The sequence below is a fragment of the Mustelus asterias genome, chromosome 22, assembly GCF_964213995.1.
Source record: "Mustelus asterias chromosome 22, sMusAst1.hap1.1, whole genome shotgun sequence".
Lineage (NCBI taxonomy): Eukaryota > Metazoa > Chordata > Chondrichthyes > Carcharhiniformes > Triakidae > Mustelus > Mustelus asterias.
The window spans coordinates 2529105-2553853 of NC_135822.1; the positions used below are offsets into that span (position 1 = coordinate 2529105).

Below are 24749 nucleotides of genomic sequence, written 5' to 3' on the forward strand. Positions count from 1 at the left end.
CGAGTCTGCACCGTCCACAATCCCACCCAGGCCCTACCCCCACATATTTTTACCCGCTAATCCCTCTAACCTACGCATCTCAGGACTCGAAGGGGCAATTTTAGCATGGCCACTGTGGGAGGAAACCGGAGCACCCGGAGGAAACCCACACAGACACGAGGAGAATGTGCAAACTCCACACAGACAGTGAACCAAGCCGGGAATCGAACCCAGGTCCCTGGAGCTGTGAAGCTGCAGTGCTAACCACTGTGCTACCGTGCCGCCCTAAATTCAACAAGCAGTTTTCTAGCACTCATTGTGTAGTAGATACTACAACCGCTTGTGTTTATAATGATAAGATGTCTGTAGGTGTTTGTTGTCAAACACCAAGTCACAGCAAGAGATGTTAAGATCAAAAAGCTTCATCAAAAAAGTTAGTTTTAAGCTGCATCTTGAAGGAGGAGACAGAAGCAGAGAGGTTCGGAGAGGAAATTCCAGAGCTTGGGGCCCAAGTAGCTGAAGACATGGTCACCAATGATGGAGAGATTCAAAACTGGGGACACTCAAAACCTCGAACGGGAGAAGTTATCCAAGATATCTTGGAGGATTGTGGGGCTGGAGATTCCAGAGATGGAGAGGGGTGGGGTGACGGAGAGATTTGAAAGCAAGGATAAGAGTTTTGAAATTGAGGCGTTGTGTAACCAGGGGTCGGTAAGCATTGGGGACTTGATATCAAAACAGAAAATGCTATATAAGCTCAGCCGGTCTGGCAGCATCTGTGGAGGGAGAAACTGAGTTAACGGGTGGGATTTTACAGCCTTGCTCATCCTGACACCGTAAAATCCCGCCCAAGGTCAACGGACCTTTCCATGTTGCATCCCTCACCCGCTCCGATTCCCGTGGCGGGCGGGACAGTGAAATTCCGGCCAACATCTCGAGTCCCTATGACTCTTCCTCAGATGGGGACTTGATGCAAGTGAGGACATGGGCAGCAGAATCGTGAATGAAGGTATATTTCTGGAAAATGATTAAAGAAGGTTGACATTGTGTGAGGTACAAGGAAGGAAGCAGTGCCCGTGAAACAATATTTCAATATGTCCTCTTTGCATTAAGGGAGAGCCTCAAACAATGGACAAGGAAAGAAACAAAACATTCTTCTGTTTAAATGTGTAATGATTTAAAATGCAGACGTTGTGCCATTCAGAAGGAACACATCTAATGAACAAATCTCTTGCTATAACTTGATAAATTGCTTTGTTTGTAATGTAAATTATCATTGGGAGAAAACGCGTGGATTGTAACCCAATGCAATCTCAGGAGACGGCACTAGAGCGAAAGCTGCGATATAAATTATTTATTGTCAGGCCTGACTGCCTGATGGAACACCATTAGATCCCAGCTGGCTAAACACACACAGGCTGGCCGCTAGCTTTATCCACCCCTCCCCAGCACTAGAACTCCGTAATTGTCAGAGTTGGAATTCCGAGTTGGATGTTAAGTAACCACTTTTGCTGTTTTCGGAGAGAGAGCGCAGAGGTTTTGCCGTGTATTGTGTGTTGAATTTGTCGGTGCAGAGAGTTGCCACAAACTGTCATGTCGAGCTGTAAATCTATCGAACTGCTTTTGACATTACTTGGGGATATTTGATTGGGGGGAGGTTGTGAATTACTCTGGGGGATTTTTACTGGGAAGTGGTTTTTGACTGTCAGGAAGGTTAGTAAGCAGAGGGGGACACGTGGTAGAACATTGTCAACAGAAGCAGGAGCGAGGGGAGAATGGTTTTTGACTCCATCGTAAATTTCAGGAATGGGAAAGGATTACAAGGCTATGAGGAAAGATGATCGGGACTAATAGGGTAGCTCTTTCCAAAGAACTTGCAGAGGCAAGATGGGCTGAATAGTGGTAGGCTTTCCTTAAAGAGTGGACCAACATTCCAGCATTGGCATCCAGCGGGGAACCTCCCAAGTCACGGAATGCTGTGACAATTCTCACTGAGGCTCCATTGCCGCAGCTTCAGCCACCTTGGACCCCCCAACCCCCAGCAAGACTTTGGCTTCAATTCTCTCTCCTCTCCCAGACATTCTCTCTTACACCTTCATCCGTCGGGAAAACGATACAAAAGTCTGAGGTCACGTACCAACCGACTCAAGAACAGCTTCTTCCCTGCTGCTATCAGATTTTTGAATGGACCTATTTGCACTAAGTTGATCTTTCTCTAAACCCTAGCTATGACTATAACACTACATTCTGCACACACTCGTTTCCTTCTCTATGAACGGTATGCTTTGTCTGTATAGCGCACAAGAAACAATACTTTTCACTCTATACTAATACATGTGACAATAATAAATCAAATCAAATCTACACTTTGACACAAGACGTGCTCTCATTACTGGCTGTGGTTCCAAGTCGCTAATTCTCCAGAATTTCCCCTAAGTGGCAGTTTATCTCTCAGGGTCAAAAAAGAGAGCAGGCTATCCAACTGTGAAGGGCTTCGCAAATAAGTCACGTCTTGCCCTCTGCTGGAACCCAACATCGGACATCACAGGACTTTAAATTCAGCTGCCTGAGTTTAAATGAATTCTCAGGGCGTGCACATTGCTGGCAAGGCTGGCATTTGCCCACCCTGTTGCCCTGAGAAGGTGGCATTCCCTGTAGCGGAGAGATACAATTGAGTAATTTGCTGGGTCCATTCAGGATTGGCCATGTTGGTGTGGGACTGGAGACGGGAAACGTCAGGTGAGGATGAGGTTTCCCCCTCTGAAGAATATTGGGGGATTTTAAAACAATCGATAAAATCACCGGTCATTTTTATTTCATTGATCAGTTGGCCACGTTAAATTGCCCCTTTGTGTCCCACGATGTGTAGATTAGGGGGACTAGCAGGGTAAATATGTGGTGTTATGGGGTTAGGGCCTGGCTAAAATGCTTTGTCGGAGAGTCGGTGCAGACTCGATGGGCTGAATGGTCGCCTCCTACACTGTAGGGATTCTATGATACCAGCATTTTTATTTTATTTCCAATTTTCTTGCAACAATTCGCCAACTCCCTTGATGGGACTGAAATCTCATTCTTTAGATTACTGTTCTAGCAGGGTCATGAACGAAGCCCAGTCCATTACGCAAACCGGCCTCCCATCCATTGGCACTGTCTACTCTTCCCGCTGCCTCGGAAAAGCAGTCAGCATAATGAAGGACCCCACACACCCTGGACGTTCTCTCTTCCACCTTCTTCCATCAGGAAAATGAGACAAAAGTCTAAAGACACGTACCAACCAACTCAAGAACGGCTTCTTCCCTGCTGTCATCAGACTTTTGAATGGACCTACGTCACATTAAGTTGATCTTTCTCTACACCCTAGTCATGACTGTAACACTACATTCTGCACTCTCTTCTTTCCTTCTCTATGAATGGTATGTTTTGTCTGTAAAGCATGCAAGAAACAATACTTTTCACTATGTTATGTGACAATAATAAATCAAATCAAAAAAATCACTATAACCGCGTGCTACTGTACAGAGGAGAGAGAGAGAGAGACTGCAACCTCCGTTCTTTCCTCTCTCTTATAATCTCGGACTGACATTGTGATCTTCCCAAAGACCTAACAGCTCAGGTCACCACTCAAACCTGGGGATGTTCCTGTTCCAGCACCATCTTGGGCTGGGCATTTCGCAATGAGCGATTGGCTGCTATGTGATAAGGTGATGTATGATCCAGATACACTTCAAGAAAATTCCAGTGCTTGTCCAAATAAACCAAGGACTGTCCGAATGCAGGTTCTCGGAATGTAAAGGGCTGGACGATTTCCTGTCCGTGGGTATGTGGTCCATTTCAATTTAATTCCAGCCGCTGACCCGAGGCGTGGCACTCTCTGTATGACACAGGCCGGGATTTTCCAGTTCCGCTCACCGCGGGAATCGTTGCGGACAGACGGAAAATTTGATGGAGCAGTGAATGGTCCACTAACATTGGGCAGGACGTGGAAATCCCACTCTCACTGAGAATCTGCAGATTGGGGCGGTAGAAGGAAAAATGGTTTTTAAAAAGTACCAGCTGAGTGTTTGGAATACATGAGCTAACTTTGACAGACACCGCCTCTACTTTGCAGTGTTTGTATAATTAGTCCTGCTCTGGCCAACTGGGTAACCTGAAATAACTGTTACCTCGGGCACAGTATGGCTTTAGAATTGAAGCTTAAACTCTCAAAACTCCCAGTTTCAATCCCTCCAATCTGACGATATTAACTCTGCTTGACTATATTTTAACCAGCTTTATCTTGCTGCCATTGGTGGCCGTGTTTTTAGCCACTAAGGTCCCCGCCTGAACTCTGGAATTCCTCCCTAAATCTCCCCTCTAAAGTTAAATTTTGTTTATTGGTGTCAGAAGTAGGCTTACATTAATACTGCAATGAAGTTACTGTGAAAATCCCCTAGTCGCCACATTCCGGCGCCTGTTCAGGTACACTGAGGGAGAATTTAGCACGGCCAATGCACCTAACCAGCCCATCTTTTGGACTGTGGGAGGAAACCGGAGCACCCGGAGGAAACCCACACAGACACGGGGAGAACATGCAGACTCCATACAGATACACACCCAAGCCAGGAATCGAACCTGGGTGCCTGGCACTGTGAGGCAGCAGTGCTAACCACTGTGCCACCCTAATCCTCCTCTGACACACACCTTAGAACTATCCTCTTCGACCAATCATTTGGCCGGCTGGCCTCGTACCTCTTTGCAGCTCGGTGTGATTTCTTTGTTTTCCAAAGCTCCTGTCAAGGACCTCGGGGCCAATCGTGGCATTAAAGGTGGAATATGCATCATGAGCCGTTGCAGTGTGTGTGTGACCCTGTTGGCCTCAGCACCCAGGGTCGTCCATCACCCATGATGGCATTCCCGGAATCCTGCTGGACGGTGCACGAGGGAACGTGAAGCAAGGGCCAAGGAATCGGACGTGATTGGGATTTTCCCAAATGGAATGGAGAGCCTGGAAACTCTCAGCTCGGAAAAGACATGCCCAGGCAGTCAGTGTTCATGGAACTGGAGCCCACATGAATCAGAAAGAGGCATCTTTTAAAAACTAATGGAGAAGCTCGGGTTTGTTTGAATCAATTCAGAGCTTTCTCGATGATAAACGGGGCACAGTGGCAAGGGTCAGTGAACTTTGAACTGACTTCGGGCTGGCTTTGTAACACTTATGCATAATTCAGGAATTCTAACACCACACTGATGGGATTTTCAACAAAGCAATAAGAAAGCAGATGCTGACGATACTCACCACCCAACATCCACGGGTAAATCTATTCTTTGCATTTTCACAAAGGGGTAATTAGCATTTTGAAAGGGTGGACTTTTAGCTGGCAGTAGAATATCCACATGAAGTGGTGGATAAGGAAAACCTTTAGCAGTGTTTCTGTAAATGACGCTGGACACAGCTCCACACCACAATCTAGGAGTTCAGCAAAAGGCCGCTCCGAGAGTTTGCTCCCTGACCCTGTGTTTCCAACATTGTGGTCAGAATATCATTTAGCAATCAAATTTTAATGTTAAGTGTGCAGAATGTTTTGGAAGCTTGACCTCCCCAGATACCTGGACACATAACCTTTTAAGGTGTATTCTTCAATGAGATCCAAATGTCTTACTATCCCGAGGCATTTGACAAAAGCGTTACAGAAGTCGTTGACAACTTCAGTATCCTGGTGATGATAAAGTCCTGTTTTCTTTTTTTGTTTCTCTTTCATTTTTCTGCCCTCTTCCTGACCAAGATGCTGGCGGTTCTTAAGAATCTGCCTCCATGGACATCTCGCGGTAACTTGCCCTGAGTAGCCATCATGTGTGAACCCACGCATTGAGAACTGATGTACACCAGGGGAGCAGCAGAACTGGATGTCATCCAGTTTAACTCGGTGCACACATGCACGCCTTCAGCAGAAGCCATTGTGTTTCTCTACAGGTTATTATCATCTACTCGAGGTCTTGTGGTGCAGTGGGTAGCGTCCCTACCTCTGAACCAGAGGATCCGGGTTGAAGTCCAACACCAGGACTTGTTGGCCATGGAAGGAGCATTAATAATACAGTTCAACAGGCTGATAATCAACTCACGAATCCTTCCATCACCTCCCCCGCTATTCCCCAAAAATAGTGTGTGAAGATGCACGAAGACTTGTCACCTGCTTTCCTTTCCAAAAGTGTTAATAATCGGAAATACCCACTGGAGTTTAACGGTGGAAGCAGATGGTTTGTGGGCTTGTTTCCTCCCCCTCATGTTGATGGAAGAGTTTAGTTTTGACAAGTTTGTCAGAGACTGTGGGGTCTTCATTGCCACAAGTGGATCATGGTGCTGGAGACGGAGTGTTCTTGCTATTTTAGAACATTGAGAACTTGTCAGAGTCTAAACTTCCCAATGCTGGATTTGTACATCTGAGTGATGTCATTTAATGAAATGGAAATTGAAAAGATTGATTAACCACAACCATAATAACACCAATTATTTCTTAAACCGTTGATTAGCTGTCGAGCACCTGATCTTTGAAATAAGTTAAGATGGTGTGATATTTGCTTATCAAAGTTTATTCCCATTGCTCACAAAAACCAGTAATTATTTCAATATATTTATTAACCCCCATCCCTCCAGGGTTAATTCAGCGATCCAGTGTGACAGAGTTAAAGGAGTTGGGGCATTGATTCCCATGTCAATGAGATTCCCATGATGTGGAGATGCCGGCGTTGGACTAGGGTAAACGCAGTAAGAGTTTTAACAACACCAGGTTAAAGTCCAACAGGTTTATTTGGTAGCAAATACCATTAGCTTTCGGAGCGCTGCTCCTTCGTCAGATGGAGTGGAAATCTGCTCTCAAACAGGGCACAGAGACGCAAAATCAAGTTACAGAACACTGATTAGAATGCAAATCTCTACAGCCAACCAGGTCTTAAAGATACAGACAATGTGAGCGGAGGGAGCATTAAGCACAGGTTAAAGAGATGTGTATTGTCTCCAGACAGGACAGCCAGCAAGTCCAGGAGGCAAGCTGTGGGGGTTACTGATCGTGTGACATAAACCCAACATCCCGGTTTAGGCCGTCCTCATGTGTGCGGAACTGGTGGGAATGAGATTCCCAAACAGGATGATGGAAATGACCTTTGTATTCCATATTGAGATTTAATAACTAGCAAAAACTGTTTTGTTGAGGTGAAAGAAACTCAGTTTAAAAGTTTTGTGGCCCTGTGCTCCGGACATTCTGCTCTGTCTTCAGGTACCATGTTCATTATTGAAGCTGTTGTTCTGTCAACCAAGGAGATTTCACTGAGCCAATGCTGGAAAATCTCAGCAGGTCTGACAGCATCTGTGGGGAGAGAATAGAGCCAAAGTTTCAAGTCTAGATGACCTTTTGGATGAAGGGTGTCAAGTGAAACATAGAAACTAGGAGCTGTAGTAGGCCATTCGGCCCTTCGAGCCTGCTCCGCCATTCATTTTGATCGTTAAATATCCTCGTCCCACCTTCCTCCCATATCCCTTGATTCCTTTAGCCCCACTTGATTTGATTTATTATTGTCACATTTATTAACATAGTGAAAAGTATTGTTTCTTGCATGCTATTCAGACAAAGCATACCGTTCATAGAGAAAGAAATGAGAGTGTGCAGATTGTGGTGTTACAGTCATAGCTAGGATGTAGAGAAAGATCAACTTAATGCACTGTAAGTCTATTCAAAAGTCTGACAGCAGCAGGGAAGAAGCTGTTCTTGAGTCGGCTGGTACGTGACCTCAGACTTTTGTATCTTTTTCCCGACGGAAGAAGGTGGAAGAGTGCTATATCTAATTTCGTCTTGAAATCAGACAACGTTTTGGCCTCAACTACATTCTGTGGTAGTGAATTCCACACATTCCCCACTCTCTGGGTGAAGAAATTTCTCCTCACCTCAGTCCTAAAAGGTTTACCCCTTATCCTCAAACCATGGCCCCTAGTTCTGGACTCCCCCACCATTGGGAACATTCTTTCTGAATCTATCCTGTCAAAACCTGTTAGAATTTTACAAGTTTCTTGGAGATCCCCCTCTCTCTCTTCTAAACTCCAGTGAATATAATTCTAGATGATGAGGTGCTGTCAGATCTGCTGAGATTTTCCAGTATTTTCTGTTTTTGTTTCAGATTCCAGCATCTGCAGTATTTTGCTTTTGAGCTTTCACTGGGTTTGTAAATGTAGATGAGATTTTGTGCAAGTTGGACTTGATTTGGTGAAAAGAGCAGTGACAGCAGTTTGTATAGATCTCGGTGTGAAGCTAAGCTGCGAATTTCTGCATGCGTATTTTCACTGTGAAGTGGGGAGCTGCCTTTGATGCCACAAGCTGTCCAGACCACAAAACTGCTACGTTTGATCTCTGGTCTGCCTTGAGTCTGCTGAACATTGAGTATGGACAGGACAAGGCTTTTCTGTGACACTGCTGATCTGATACTCATTCTGATCCTATACTCTCTGGCTGTGTTGACATACAGGGAGGATTCGGAGGAAATACTGAGGCGATGAGGGAGGCCTGTCAACCTCAATAATCCAGTGTTTGTCAAAACTTTCTTCAGAACATAGAACAGTACAGCACAGAACAGGCCCTTCGGCCCTCGATGTTGTGCCGAGCTTTGTCCGAAACCAAGATCAAGCTATCCCATTCCCTATCATTCTGGTGTGCTCCATGTGCCTATCCAATAAACCGCTTGAAAGTTCCTAAAGTGTCCGACTCCACTATCACAGCAGGCAGTCCATTCCACACCCCAACCACTCTGAGTAAAGAACCTACCTTGGACTTCCCTCCTATAGCTCTCACCATGAACCTTATAGTTATGCCCCCTAGTCCATCCACCACCACCCTCTGTCTTCTATGAGATACAGTAAGACGTCAGCGGGTGAGAGGGAAAATTAGGAGCCCAGAAACTTGTGATTTCAGAATTATGGACTTGGGATTCAAAGTGTCGATATCAAACTATTTTCAGCCAGAATAACTACTTTTTTGGGGTGAAGTCATGATTTCAAGAAGGAAAAATTGCCCGTGAAGCATTTGTATGGAATTTGAATGTTGGAATCTCTTTGTGAGGTTAAAGAGGATAAAAAGCAGATTGGCATGGCCACAGCCAGTCAGGGCTTTGTCCATCAGAATGCAGTTAGGAGATATATGGGATCTGAGCTGTCGCTTTGACGGAAAGTAATTGAACAGCGAGGCTGCCTCTGCTTCCGAAACCTAAAAGCTTCTCGACTGAAAATTACAAAAACAAATTAGACCTTTCAGAAACCAGTGAGCGCTGGCTGATGCTTCAGGTGGCAATAAGTGGTTTGTGCTCAGGCTGGGGATTCGATTTAACGTGGCTTGTAAGTAATCTTTGTCACAGGGACGGGGACAGTAATCGAGAAAAGAGACAAGTGATGTCAGGCCAGCTGCCACCACTTGGATCTGATATCCAGCAGCCAGGAAGAGTAATGCATCATCTGGGACAGCTGAATCAGATTTCTGTGAGACAGTCAGAGCTAGAAAAATATATTAAGAGGTACGATGATAAAAGGGATTTGGTTAAGGATCAGGTTACACACGAGAGGTTTCTCCATGGAGGAGAAAGTACAAGCTAATTGCCTTGAGGGTTTTTTTTCGCTGTGTGATAATGACCAACAGGCTATCTTCCAAATCTGTTCAATGTAGCAGTAACAATGTGCAGCCCCTGCTCGCCGCTTTTTAGAAAAGTGGTCAAAGACTTTAATTTAGTTATTGTGTGATTGCCTTTGGAAATAAGTGGAGGAGGCAGATGAGCAGTGAGCATGCACCTTTCCATCTTATCCTCGGGGACCCTGCATCATTACCCAGGAGCCAAACATTTGTGGAACAGGGAGTTTTTAGTTTGCGAGCTTGCACTCTAATCCCGCTCCTATCTCGCCAGCTCCATATCGATGTGACAAAGTGTCCCGTGGCCTCCCATCGATCTACCCGTGCTGCGTGAGGCAGGAGGGTCTGAGATTTGATTTGCAACTCGTTCAATCACAGATCCTGCTACGACCCAGGCAGGAGAGGGAAGTCAGTGCACAGGGCTGTTGACTGTATTGATTGGATTCTGGATTTTCGATTGGTTTTTAACTCGACAAGCGAATGTGAGATGCTGATTAGATGGAGAGCGATCTTAAATAATTGACTGACTGCAGGTAAAGAGCTTTACTGTAATTTCTAAATGAATAAAGAACCATAATCACAGAATCTTTACACTCTATGAAGAATTGATAACAATTAAACCTTTGTAAAATTCAGTTAGTGGCTATGGAATTATGAAAATGATCGTACATTATCATTTGAAGCTTAAGATTTACTTCGGCCAATTCTGCAATGGTCCAGAATTGAATAATGGGGTTTAAACACACAACACCTGTTATTAACCATCAGGTTAAATCACCACCAGTCAGCTCTCCCCCCTCAAAGTAGAGTAGCCATTGGTCACCTGGGGCTATGGCGACTTTACACTTTATCTGCTGTTGAAGTCTCACTGCACCAAAAGCTGATCAAAATGTGAGAAGTGTAATTGTATTTGAACTCTGATTGTTCTTGCATTTAAACCACATGGTTGGGAGGGGGGTGGGGGGTGGTCCTGTGGTGCAGTGGGTGGTGTCCCTCTCTCTCGGCCAGAATCTCTGGGTTCAAGTCTCGTACCTGATTCGCCGTTTCCGATTCCAGTGACTGGCTTTCTGTGCTTTGTGTTACATCTGTAATGAAAGGCAAGTCCCACTTTTGTTTTTCATTCACGGGACATGGGCGTCGCTGGCTGGGCCAGCATTTATTGCCCATCCCTAGTTGCCCGAGGGCAGTTGAGAGTCAACCACATTGCTGTGGCTCTGGAGTCACATGTAGGCCAGACCAGGTAAGGATGGCAGATTTCCTTCCCTAAGGGACACGAGTGAACCAGATGGGTTTTTACAACATTCGACAATGTTTTCATGGTCATCAGTGGATTCTTAGTTGCCCCATTAAATTCCACCGTTCGAACCCGGGTCCCCAGAACGTTAGCTGAGTTTCTGGATGAATAGTGTAGTGATAATGCCACTGGACCATCGCCTCCCCATGGCTTTGGCCATGGAAGGTGTGTTTAGGACATGGTAAACAGCTTGATTATCAGCCTTTAAAATCTTTCCAATGTGTCTGATAGCAGGCAGCAAAACCTGCAAACTACACAGAGTAGCTGTATACATGCATGTGGGTAAGATCAGATTCTGAAATTCTGTGGTTAAAAATACATTCCGATAGCTGAAATCCAGAGAATTTGCCGGAATAATAAATTGCAGCATGCTGCTGTGCAGAGGGACCTGGGTGTCCTTGTGCAGGAATCACAAGGAGTTGGTTTGCAGGTGCAGCAGGTAATTAAGAAGGCAAATGGAATTTTGTCCTTCATTGCTACAGGGATGGAGTTTAAAAACAGCTAGATTGCAGCTGTATAAGGTGCTGGTGAGGCCACACCTGGAGTACTGTGTACAGTTTTAGTCTCCTTACTTGAGAAAGGATATACTGGCACTGGAGGGGGTGCAGAGGAGATTCACTAGGTTGATTCCGGAGTCGAGAGGGTTGGCTTATGAGGAGAGACTGAGTAGACTGGGGCTATACTCATTGGAATTCAGAAGAATGAGGGGAGATCTTATGGAAACATAAGATTATAAAGGGAATAGTTAAGACAGAAACAGGGAAGTTGTTTCCACTGGCAGGTGAAACTAGAACTCGGGGGCATGGCCTCAAACTAAGGGGGAGCAGATTTAGGACTGAGTTGAGGAGGAACTTCTTCACACAAAGGGCTGTGAATCTGTGGAGTTCCCTGCCCAGTGAAGCAGTTGAGGCTACCTCATTGAATGTTTTTAAGGCAAGGATAGATAGATTTTTGAACAGTAAAGGAATTAAGGGTTATGGTGAGTGGGCGGGTAAGTGGAGCTGAGTCCACAAAAAGATTAACCATGATCTTATTGAATGGTCTGGAGCAGGTTCGAGGGGCCAGATGGCCGACTCCTGCTCCTAGTTCTTGTGTTCTTATAATAACTGGCACCATGATATCTATCAAAGGAGTACTTTACACAGATTTCCGCAGTTATTTTATCTTTGGTGATAGTTTTTCACCTGTGCAATGTTTTCTATTTAAAATATTCCTGCCTGAATATTAGAATTAATTTTTTATTTAAAAACCTATTAAGTTGCTGGGTCTTTATTCCAAAAATGACCCTAAGCCAGTGGAATACTGGACAAATTGGAGTGTCGTTATCTTGCTGATTATCCGTCAGGACTTTTCTTTCAAGTTTAAAGTCTTGTATGAGGCATTGCCTCACTGGTCAGTTTGCTAACACCAAGCCTCTGTGACATGAATTAGCCGTGTAGCGGCAGAGGATTACACGCCACATGTTTTGTGTGACGCTTGTTCTCTGCTTCTCAGGGCTCTGTAACATGTTTACAAGACTAGAATCTGGGGATTCGAGATTATCTGGGGAGGAAGTGACATCTATCATGGAAATTCCACTGTGTGAATGCTGCACATTATTTGCACGGAATGTTCACTGGTGCATCAAGCACTGGGTCGCTGACAGAATCTGGTGCCTCGTTCGGGGGTTTAGCTGCGAACTTGGGTCTGTCATATTTGGAACATTAGATGAACTTTTAAAATTTATATCTGGCTGTGAGTTGAAGTTATTCACAAGGGCGGGCCTCATATCTGCTTGTACGTTTCGGATTGTAGGTCAGTAACTCGCTTTCTGTACCTTTTTAATATTACATTACATCCATAATGAAAGGTGACATTTAGCAATCGTATCCAAGCTCTGGAGTCTAGACTGCAGCAGCGATGCTATATGACCGAACATAATCGTTACATTGCCCATGATTTGCTGAATGAACTAACTTTATACAAGGGTGAAGTTGTGAAGCAAGACTTCAAAAGCTTACCCCACCGAGCTTTCTAAAAACCACGGGGGCGGTTAGCGCAGCGGACCGAGAGACATCAGCAGAGGCCGTTTCCCAGGACTGAAGTCTCCGGACCCACTAGCATCCGCCCACCCCCCCCCCCTGCTGGGAGTGTTTCACTCCAGTGGGGTTTACTCCTGCTCCCCATTAACGGGGAACAGGTGGCCGACACCACTGGAGGGAAGAGAGGCCATTGAGGCCCCCCTCCCCCAGGAGGTCAGCAGGAAGGGGAGGAGGTGCCCCATGGACATTGCCAGCCTGGCAGTGCCAATCTGGCATACTGGCACTGTCCAAGGGGCACCTTAACATTGCCCACCAGGGCAGTGCCAAGGAGGTGGGGTCAGAGGAGGCAGAGCCTATTGGGGCAGGGCCTATTGTGTGGGTGATCGGTGGGCGTCGCGCTGCCACTCCACAATCGAGATCGGTGGAGGGAGGGAGGACGGCGATCGGGTGGGGATGGTGTTCAGGGCTGCTGGGCCAGTGGGGGAGGGGGGGGGGGTACATTTGGGGCTGGCCCTGGGGAGGTCTGGGATGCCAGCGATTGGGAGGGTTGGGGAGTGGGTAGGCCAGCAATGCAGGGTCAGTGCGCGTGTGCCCATCTCTGCGTTGACAGATCAGCACGTGCGCAGTGGCTCGCTCAGCGCTATGCCGCCGGCCTATTCAGCGGGAATAGGCTCCGCACCCTGATTTTCAGAGGGAATCTCACAAGGGCATTTTGTGATGCGCAGAGTGTGGGAGATTTGCGCTGAAAATCACACTGAATCTGGCGGGAATTACTCCCATTTCCACACAGATTGGGAATTTAAATTTTTTTTGGGAGAATCCCAGCCCACAATGTGACAGCTGACTTGGTGGAATTGAGTGGGAAATGTTGACGCAGCAACATCTATTGGGAAACATTCACACACCGGCACAGTGAGAAGCCACGGTGCGATGGAAAGATGTTGCACAGGAAGCACGTATTCTAACCAAGTTTTTTTAAATTAATGAGATGTATATAATAACAGATATCCCAAATCTGGTGTGGGGATTTTTGTCTGGTTCACACCTGCAGCAATATGAGGTGTTTAAGCCTGTTAGGCAGGCAGTTACATTATTCCAAATTCTTTTTCAAAGTTGAATATTGGCAGCGGCCTTCCTAACTCTCAGCTTTACTCACAGAATTAAAACACTGTCTAAATGCAAGTTCTTATTTTATTTTCCTCATTGGGATGTTGCGTGTCTGTTCAGTTGTAAATTTGTGAAGGTAGATGCCTCAAAGATTGTGATACCTGAGGTGTGATGGTTACAATATATTTTAAAATTCTCGGCCGTTTTCAAATACCTCCTTGTTATCTAACTCTGTAATCGCCTCAAACCCCTTACAACGCGTTGACGTATCTGCACCTTCTTCAGTTCGCATCTTTGGAGTGCCGCCAGTTTTAATAACCCCGCCTTTGGTGGCAGTGCCTTTTGCGCTCCTGGTCCAGGCTCTGGAATTCATGCCCTAAACCACCCCCCCCCCCGCCCCCTTCGCTAAAGCCTACCGCACCTACTCAAATATCACCTCATGTGACTCAGTGTCAAACTTTGTCTGTTCACACTCATGTAAAACACCTTAAGATGTTTTACTATATTAAAGGTGCTATATAAATGTACATTGATGCTGTTGCGGTTTGTATATGGTTAGGATTCCAGTTTTTTGTGTGTAAGCTGCCTACATGTGCCAACGTTATCTTCCCAGGGTGTAGGATTTCTTCACAGTTCTTTTTGTTTCAAATATATACTGTTAGGAACCAAATCAGAAACTCCATGGAATATTACGAATCCCAACTATTTTCGATTTTAGCATTAGCGTGAGCAGAAGATGTATCATTCCAGGTGTGATTCTAAAGACCCATGAGGAAGCTTTTATTAAAATAAGCTTTATTTAACAATACAGTTTAACTATAACAAAAATAATTAGCGTAACTTTTACCAATTTAAATACTTAAACGTGACGAGATACAATTCTTAACTGCTAACCTATCTCTAACTCCAATTTAAGCAATATTCCTCATAGACGTAAACCCCTGTTCAAAATCAGTTAGTAACCAACAGGTTTAATTGTGAGAGCTGCTGGTCCTCAAACCTCCAGAACCCTTCTGGAGAGAAATACCTATTTTCTAGCAGGTCCCAAATTACAATCTCCCGAGAGAGGGGGAAGAGCTGCTGCTTCTGGCAAGTCCAGACAGAAACTCCCTGCTTTTTCCCTCTGTAGGTCCACCTCCACCCAAGAGCACACGACGCGCTCTTGTCAATCAACCTAATTAAACCCTACTCTGAAACCCCAGGGGACAACCCAAAAAAATAAACAAAACTGCATCAGCTCAGATTAAACCAAACACCCCAGTATCCAGGAACAATTATGTTTCTGCATTCTCAGCGTAGCATATCCCTCCCAGCAGTGATACACGGAGGGCGAGATGCAAGCGTTTTCAGTAAGCCGATTAAATCACCAAAACAAAATATTGTGAGTGCTGCAATCTGAAATAGAACCAGGAAATAGCCAATAGATTGGGGAATAACACCCACAGAGAGAGAAACTGAGCAAATGTTTCAGGCAAATGACCATTCATCAGAATTCCTGCTTCAATCACTTTTGATTTCCCACATTTACAGCAGTGACTAAAGTACATCACAGGTGGCAATGTATTTTGGGATGTTCTGAAAGGTGCTATATAAATGCAGGTGTTTGCTGCTGTGACAGAGTGAGGTTTTGTTACTCTGGCCATCGGATTAACTGGAGTATTTGGCGGGTTGGTCTTGCATTTTGTGAATGATTCGAGCCTTGTGTTTCCCTTTACTGAGAACATTTCCATTCTAATGGAATTAAATTACTTTCAAATTGAACAGACGTGCAGAGGGGGGATTTTCTGGGCCCGTTCGCCGTGGGTGCAAATCCCATTATGGCCACAAACCCATCGTGGGCTACGTTCCCGGGTGACCTCAGACTGAGACATTCCCTGTCCCCAGTGAGGGTGTGAACCTGGTTACCATAGATTTGAATAGATTGAAATATTCAGAAAGTGCTGAATGTCGTTGCTCCTGGAGTGACATCACGCCAGTGAGAGTAACCACTGCTCTCCAGCGGTGGAGATGACCAATGGCAGGCGGCCCAGGGGGCGGTGTAGCCCCCACCCCCCCCAATGGTCAGGGACATGGTTGGGCAGTGCTTTGGGAGCCAAATCGCCCTCGTGCCTGCCATGGGGAAGTGTGACCCATGTATCAAGTCTTTGGGGAAAGGTTGCCTCTCTGTGGTCGAGGGTTGGGGGTGTTCCCCATGTTTGCCAAGGGCCCCCATGTCTGTTTGGGGGGGCCTTTAGTTTGATATCAGGGCATCCTTATAAAAGGCCCCTCCCGATCTGAGTGGAGCTGGCCCCGCCCCTCAGGGATGGTGGCGACCCCTGGCTTTGTTTTTGACAAAGTGCCAGAAGATCTGGAAAGAAAACCAGACTGTTTCTCAGAGTAACTTTCACTCAGATTCTGAGACTTTGGGCATTGTTTTAAAAGTTGAAAAGATATTTAGTATTAAATGGTTGACAATTTGAGAGCCTGGGTGCAGTAATTGTCTTTTGCTCAAGTTCAGATCTTTAAGATGAAGTTGCTTCTGGTGTTTCCACGCTGCCAACAGCAGCTCGTGTATGTGAGAGTGAGACAGTCAGTAACAGCTCCCCATGTCTCATTAGTCAGATGCGGTCCTATTTGATTTCTCCGTCCTGGGTTTTGTTCTGTGTGACTGTCACAGATTTGCAAAATGGCAGCAGTGAGGTGGCTATAATTGATGTCAAAGATTCTTGGTCGTGGAGAGGAGATCTATCGGACAGAATACTCCCCGCATTCTGGTGAAAATAGGATTGTAAGAAGCCTCACAACACCAGGTTAAAGTCCACGTTTATTTGAAATCACAAGCTTTCAGAGTCTCGCTCCTTCAGGTGAGTGGGAGTTCTGTTCACAAACAGGGCATATACGGACACAAACTCAATTTACAAGATAATGGTCGAAATCCGAGTCTTTACAGGTAATCAAGTCTTAAAGGTACAGACAATGTGAGTGGAGAGAGCGTTAAGCACAGGTTAAAGAGATGTGTATTGTCTCCAGCCAGGACAGTTAGTGAGATTTTGCAACCCAGGCAAGTCATGGGGGTTACAGATAGTGTGACATGAACCCAAGATCCCGGTTTAGGCCGTCCTCGTGTGCTGAACTTGGCTATCAGTCTCTGCTCAGCGACTCTGCTGTCGTGTGTCGTGAAGGCCGCCTTGGAGAACACTTACCCAAGATCAGAGGCGGAATGCCCGTGACCGCTGAAGTGTTCCCCAACAGGAAGAGGACACTCCTGCCTGGTGATTGTCGAGCGGTGTTCATTCATCCGTTGTCGTAGCGTTTGCATGGTCTCCCCAATGTACCATGCCTCGGGACATCCTTTCCTGTAGCGTATCAGGTAGACAACGTTGGCCGAGTTGCAAGGGTATGTACCGTGTACCTGGCTGGAGACAATACACACCTCTTTAACTTGTGTTTGGCCCTCTCTCCACTCACATTGTCTGTACCTTTAAGACTTGATTACCTGTAAAGACTCACATTCCAACCATTATTTTGTAAATTGAGTTTGTGTCTATATATGCCCTGTTTGTGAACAGAACTCCCACTCACCTGAAGAAGGAGCGAGACTCTGAAAGCTTGTGATTTCAAATAAACCTGTTGGACTTTAACCTGGTGTTGTGAGACTTCTTACTGTGTTTACCCCAGTCCAACGCCGGCATCTCCACATCAGAGCATAGGATTGACAGTGATGGTGAGGGCACTGCCAGCTTGATTGGCCTCACTGATTGCAGTTTGTCTCTGAAGAATGTTGCCATGTTGAGGAACGAGCTGCCGGTGTCACCAGAACCCGGCGGTGAAACCTCCCGCATCAAATAGCTCGGTGGGATTTACAGCTGAGGAATGACGAGCTGGAATATGGATTGCGTCCCACAAGAAACTGGGAAATCCACCTTCGCAGAACGATGGAACTGATTGTACGAAAAGATTGACCTGGAGAAAGACACTGGGTGCGGCCTGTGAACCTGATGTGGAGATGCTGGCGTTGGACTGGGGTAAACACAGTAAGAAGTTTAACAACACCAGGTTTGCTACCAAATAAATCTGTTGGACTTTAACCTGGTGTTGTTCAACTTCTGCCTGTGAACCTGCCAGGCAGGGACCGCTGCCCCTCCGGCCCCTGCCTGGCAGCAGGGACCGCTGCCACTCCGGCCCCTGCCTGGCAGCAGGGACCGCTGCCCCTCCAATACAGCAACATGAAGCAAGTGGTTAGTTGGCAGATCTACAATCTAGATTATTTAATCAATTGAATGTTACTTCCTGAGCTGTCACGGTGGGATTTTTATTTGCCTGTCTGGATTAGTCTAGCTCTGCGGATTGCGAATTCAGTGAGGGTAACACACTGTTATTAGGCACTCCTGCTCCCCAGACCCGCAATCTGCAATTCATCGACTGGCTGAGCCACAGGGCGAGTTGGAGCAATTGTTTTAAGAGGGACAGCGTGTCACTTATAATCTCCTTCCTCGCTCATTATTGATTCCGCAATCAGCGGAACCCGTGATTCCGAGGGAATTGAAACCTTTTACACAATCCACAGTGAAGGAGCATCTGCTGGCAAATATGACAAAATCTCATTACCTTTTGCAGTCCGGACAGTAACTCGAAGCACAACTATTTGGCGTTTCGCTGGAATTATACACATGAACAGCTTTCTGATATTTTCAATAACATTTTCTGGTTTATCTGATGATTAGAAATGCAATCCTCGCACAAAAATTGTCTTTTGAAAATGTGGGAAGTGGTGGGGAGGTGAATATGTCGGATTAATCATGGATATCGTGTTTGTGTTAGAAACTATTCTTCAGCAACATGTCAATATGAGAATCTGTTTATGTCAGTGCTGTAATTGCAGAGTGATGAATTCCTGTGTGGTTTTGGTTTAAAAAAAAAGAAATCTGTCCGTTGTAAGTTGGTGCGTCATTTTAATACATTAGAATCGTAGAATCCCCACAATGCAGAAGGGGACCATTCAGTCGAGTGAGACAGTAGCGACAGGCCCACCCACCGTCCTATCCCCGTAATCCCCCTAACCTACACCGCTTTGGACACCAAGAGTTAATTTTAGCATGGCCAATCCACCTAACCCGCGTACTTTTGGACTGTAGGAGGAAACCGGAGCATCTGGGGAAACCCATGCAGACATGGGGAGAACGTGCAGACTCCACACAGACAGTGACGCAAATCATGAATTGAATCCGGGTCCCCGGCGCTCTGAGGGAGCAGCGCTAACATCTGTGCTACCATGCCCGCTGGATGACAGCAGAAACTTTCAACCTTTCACAAAAATAACACACTCAAGCGTAAAGAAATCTGATATTAGATGTGAATATAAATTGAGACATTCTGACTGTAGTCCGGACAGCCTGTGAAAGGTACAAAAAGGCGATGGCCTAGGGGTATTATCATTAGACTATTAATCCAGGAAATCTGAGGACTGGGTTCGAATCCTGCGGCAGATGGTGCAATTTGAATTCAATTTTTAAAAAACTCTGGAATTAAGAATCTCGCACACCTATGGACGGCATGGTGGAACTCCTGGGTGTGGGGGTGGATACAGCCAAGGACCACACAATAGAGGTGCTGCTTCCCCACCTGCTCTGACCGAACCCGCAGGGCTGTGAACGAAGCCCAGTCCATCACACAAACCAGCCTCCCGTCCATTGATTCTGTCTACACTTCCCGCTGCCTCGGCAAAGCAGCAGCATAATTAATGACGCCACGCACCCCGGACATTCTCTCTTCCACCGCCTTCCTTCAAGAAAAAGATACAGAAGTCTGAGGTCACGTACCAACCAACTCGAGAACAGCTTCTTCCCTGCTGCTGTCAGACTGGTCATACCATATATTAAGCTGATCTTTCCCCACACCCTATCTGTAACTGCAACACTATATTCTGCACTCTCTCCTTTCCTTCTCCCCTATGTACTCTATGAACGGTATGCTTTGTATAGTGTGCGAGAAACAATACTTTTCACTGTATACCAATACATATGGCAATAAATCAAATCAAAGTGAGAGTCTTGCTGCTTTTTCTGTGGGGGTGGGGGGGAGAGGTGGGGTCTGGTCTTATCAATGCCCCCATCCCCACACAGTTACTGGGTGCATATCTGAAGCCTCTGGCCTTTCAGCTTCGAGAAGCTGCCCAATTCCCCTCATTGCACGGGAACATTGTCTCCCCACTAAAGGGCGCGCTCGCTTGGAAACCTGAACTTTAATCGATTTTCCCCCAGAGGTAGGTTCCTGACCCAAAACCAACCCGACTCCCCTTTCCTGCGGCCTTGGTGACCCCCAGTCTAAGTGCAGATGGGATTCTCTGCACTTCCACGGGATGTTCATGTTGCTCTGCCTCGTTGAGTTAATTATAACGCGGGGGGGGACACAGATAGAAGGAAGTCTCTTTATTTAAAAAGGATGGGTTTAATGGCAGCAGCGGATTCCCATGGATCTCTGAGCAGCCTGGGCTGCCGTTGTGATCAATGTGGTGCTGGGCAGGTGGAACAAAGGCTGCAGCTTCCAGATCAGCTCGCAACCCGACCTTTAGAGGCGAGGTCAAAGCAGGAAGAGTCTCTGTCGATTGTGTGTAACACATGGCCATTATTCCTGAGAAAACCAATTGCAGCTTTATTCCTGAGAGATTTTGAATGGACAGGTCAGAATGACATGGACACACAGCTCATTTGTCGTTGTAAGCTCACACAGTGACAGCTCAGCAGATTAATGTGAGTGGCACAGGCAGAGCACGCACCAGTTTCTGTGTGCTTTGCATTCCTATGGTTGCTTTCTTGTGGACAGGAAATGCTATTCGGGAATGCTCATAAACTGCCCCTTCTTTTTGCCTTTATCTCTGAATTCCTCACCTTCTCTGCTGTTCTCAGTTGCGGCTGTGATTAGGCTGTGTGTGTGTGCAGAGCCAGTCCCCTTATCCCAGGGTTAGGGGAGCAGGAAGATTATCCTCCACTCTGGATTTCTGTGTTGAGGACATCCCATTGAGCTTGGCATTGCTGCCACCATGTGTTCAAACATCCCCCTAGATTGCTGCCAATGACCATTGGAGGGAGCTGGCATTGGGGTGGGTATTGGAGGGTGGTACTTCCATGTGTAACTGTGTGGGAGGAAAAAAGTAAAGTTTAAAACAAATTATTTCAGCTTGATCTGAATCTACATTTTGCAAGTAAGGGATGATGTCTTAAAGCAAGTTACAGAGCAGCTCAAACCAAGTGTTTAAGCTGCATATTAATTTCCTCTCGCCCTCTCTATCTCACCCTATCCTTCTATTCCTCTCTCCCACTCGTGTCTATCCAGCTTCCCCCTGGATTTTGGTTCACTTTAGTTGTGAAGATGTTCAAGTTTATTTATTTATTTATTTATTCGCCACAAGTAGGTTTACGTTAACACTGCAATGAAATTACTATGAAAATCCCCTAGTCGCCACAGTCCGGCGCCTGTTTGGGTACACTGAGGGAGAATTTAGCATGGCCAATGCACCCTAACCAGCACGCCTCTCGAACTGTGGGAGGAAACCGGAGCACCTGGAGGAAACCCACTGAGACACGGGGAGAATGTGCAAACTGCGCACACAGTCACCCAAGGCTAGAATCGAACCCGGGTCCCTGGCTCAGTGCTAACCACTGTGCCACTTTGTGGTGGAGATATATTCTGGATTTCCCTGTATTTTGCTTTTATTCCCCACGTACCTCGATAGTCAGGGTTCACACGAGGAGACCTTCATTGTCTTTACTCAAATACGCCTTCAACAGTGAAGCCAAACATGCCTCGAGGCTGATTTGATGAGATGTTTATTCCAGATTTCACTCCCAAGAAAGTTTTCAGTTGGATTTTTTTTTAAAATCCCATTAATTCCTCTGGTGTTTTATCTTTTATTTGCGACAGTTGTAATATCCTGTCAGAAACAGGACTGGTTTGATCCCAGTGTGAGTTTAATTGCTGCAGAGTTTCAAAAGTAGCAGAGCCTCCTAATCAGAAAAAGAATCTCTGGTCTAATTGGGAAAACATTCCCACTCATTGGCTGGTCGCTTTTTTAAAAATGAGTTTAGAAGAAGATTTGTGTTTCATAAGGGATTGGAAGGAAGGGGCTTTAGCCGACAACCGCCCCCCCCCCCCCCCCCCCCCCCATCACCCCACCTCCACCATAATAAATCTAACGGAATGTTCTGTGAGGTTTAAATTCACACAATGAAGTTCTGGCTTGTAATGTTGACATGGTGTTTGATGGTTCACCCCCTGTCTCGGGAGTTAATCCTTTGTCATCAGTTTGTCCACAATGAGATGGCAGAAGAAGCCGGGGGGGCAGGGAGTGGGAGTGGGGGAGAGGTTAGCAGTGTGGATTCTGGAGGGTTGCTGGAACCGGGGGTGGGGAGAGAGAGAGAGAGAGTCAGTTTAACAATGAAGACGGTGATGGGAGATAATTACTTTCTTGAGGGCTTCTTCAAGCAGAGAGTGGTGGGAGTGTGGAATGAGCTGTCAGATAAAGTGGTAAATGCGGGGTCACTTTTAACATTTAAGAAAAACTTGGACGGGTTCATGGATGAGAGGGGTGTGGAGGGATATGGTCCAAGTGCAGGTCAGTGGGACTAGGCAAAAAATGGTTCGGCACAGACAAGAAGGGCCAAAAGGCCTGTTTCTGAGCTGTAATTTTCTATGGTTCTATGGAGGGTCGTTAGTCTTTGGAATTCTCTTCCAAAAGGTGCAGTGGTGGCAAGAGTCATGGAATATATTCAAAACTGGGTTAGACAGACTTTGATCGATGAGGGGTGGAGGCCACGAGCAAGAAAGTGGGGCTGAGGCTGTGATCCAATCTGCCATGATTTTATTGAATGGCCTCTTGTTTCTTCTGACCGAATGCACCATTTCACCTCTTTACTTGTCTTTTTCAGGCTAGTTTAGCTGCCAATAGACAGGGATCGTCACCTAATGGGAATGTGTCACAGCAACCGGTCTCTTCACAGACAACTGTGAGTAACAAGTCGTGCAGCCGTTCAGATTGGCAGACAAAATGCTTTTTATTTACAAAGGAGATGTCACAACTCACTGACAATTATCAGATATACAGGGGTCAGTAAACAGAAGCCTAGAATCTCTCCTCCAGTTCCAACCCCGAGTTCCACCAGCCTGTACCCATTGGGTGGTCTTGCCTTTTAGAAAAAGCCTTTGTGTGAGCTCACTCAAAAAGGAAGTCTCAAATTGTGGAAGGGATCCGGCCACTGATAAAAGACCCATTAATTTTGTGGTCCCAGAATACATTTGAGTTACTTAGAATCTGCAGCACAGAAGCAGGCCATTTGGCCCACCTGTATCCCTGCTAGCATTAATGCTCCACATGAGCCCTCTCCCACTCTTCCTCTTCACACTCTGTAATATTTATCCCACTTGGCCATGAGTAAAAATGTAATTGGAATTTCTCCATATTGACTATGCGGGAGATGGGATTGTGGGAATGGGGACAGTCACTGTCCCCACATGTGATAAGATGATGGGGGGGTGAGGGGGACCTCGGTCACTACATCTGCTCCAGTGTCACTCAATCTCACTTTTGGACACTGTGACATTCTGTGGAAATCCAAACTCAGTGGGTGGAGGGAAAAGAGAATTCAGAACTGTCAGCTCCAAGCTCAGAGACTGGATGCCAGCAGCTGAGAAGCCGGTCACATTGTTAAAATGCAGCATTATTCGCTGTGATGCGTGTATTTTACAGAAATGTGACTTGTGCAGTGTTGGCCCCTGGTCGCTTCAATAGCATCTGGGCCTCCTTTTGTGACATGGACCTCCCATGCTCCTTGCAATGCAGTGTACCTCCAGCACACTCTCTCAACAAGGACTTCATTTATCGTAAAGGTGATTGATTCATGTTTTAGGGGTGAAGGTAATCAGCGGTGTTTTGTAATTTTTACTCTATCTTTCATACGGATAACTCTTGGCCTTTTAGTGAAGATTAAGTGTGGGTGTTTGGGTCCTACGCTTGATAGAAGTCACTGAGGTTTCACTGAGGCTTCATTTGAAGCAATTTTTAAAAACGCCATCTCAGCCTTTTGGCTCAGATCCAGCCCAGGAGTGGGTGCAATGCTTCACCCTGTCAGCGTGGATCTTGTTGATCGAGCCCAAGACAGGAGAAGGGGGGCCTGTTTTGTCAGCTTGGATCTGTGATGTCTCTCTTGAAGGGACTTTGGACCAATTTGGATTTTTGATTGGAAATAAATATTTAAAAATCCATTTACAGAATCAAACAGACACGCCTGGATTATATTTCAATTGTTTCCCAAGGTGACGGCCGTTAACAATCTGGGTGTTCAGAGTTTCAGCTGTTGGATAATAAGATGTCTGTCAGTTTAAACATTAGCTCTGTATGCTCAGATCCAGTGACTTTCAGTCAGGCAAAACTCTGCTGCCCATGTCATAACTTCAAAGTGAAGTTCCATTCACTGATTATTTTTTTCCCCCCACTCTTCGCTAATCAGCATTGGCTCCGGGTTAAGCAATGTTTCATCCTTGTTTTTAAATCTCCCATCCAGCCACCCTCATATTTCTGTAATCTCCTCCAGCCCTACAACCACCTCGGATCTCTGCAATCCTCCCACGTCCCCGGTTCGAATCGCTCCAATATTGGCAGCCGTGCCGCACCTCAGTCGCCGAGGGCCAAGGGAGGACAGCGTGTTCTCAGGTTACTGTGTCCTGGTTTTGGAATGA

The 24749-nt window shown here is 46.1% G+C and overlaps 1 protein-coding gene across 1 annotated transcript in view; it reads left to right on the plus strand.

Annotated features, from left to right (window-relative positions):
* LOC144509805 (polyhomeotic-like protein 2) overlaps positions 1-24749 on the plus strand; it is a 167179-nt gene that overhangs the window by 48434 nt on the left and 93996 nt on the right. The window contains exon 3 of the mRNA XM_078238624.1: positions 22943-23020. Coding sequence (XP_078094750.1) covers positions 22943-23020 — 78 coding nt within the window. The remainder of the gene's footprint in view (positions 1-22942; positions 23021-24749) is intronic.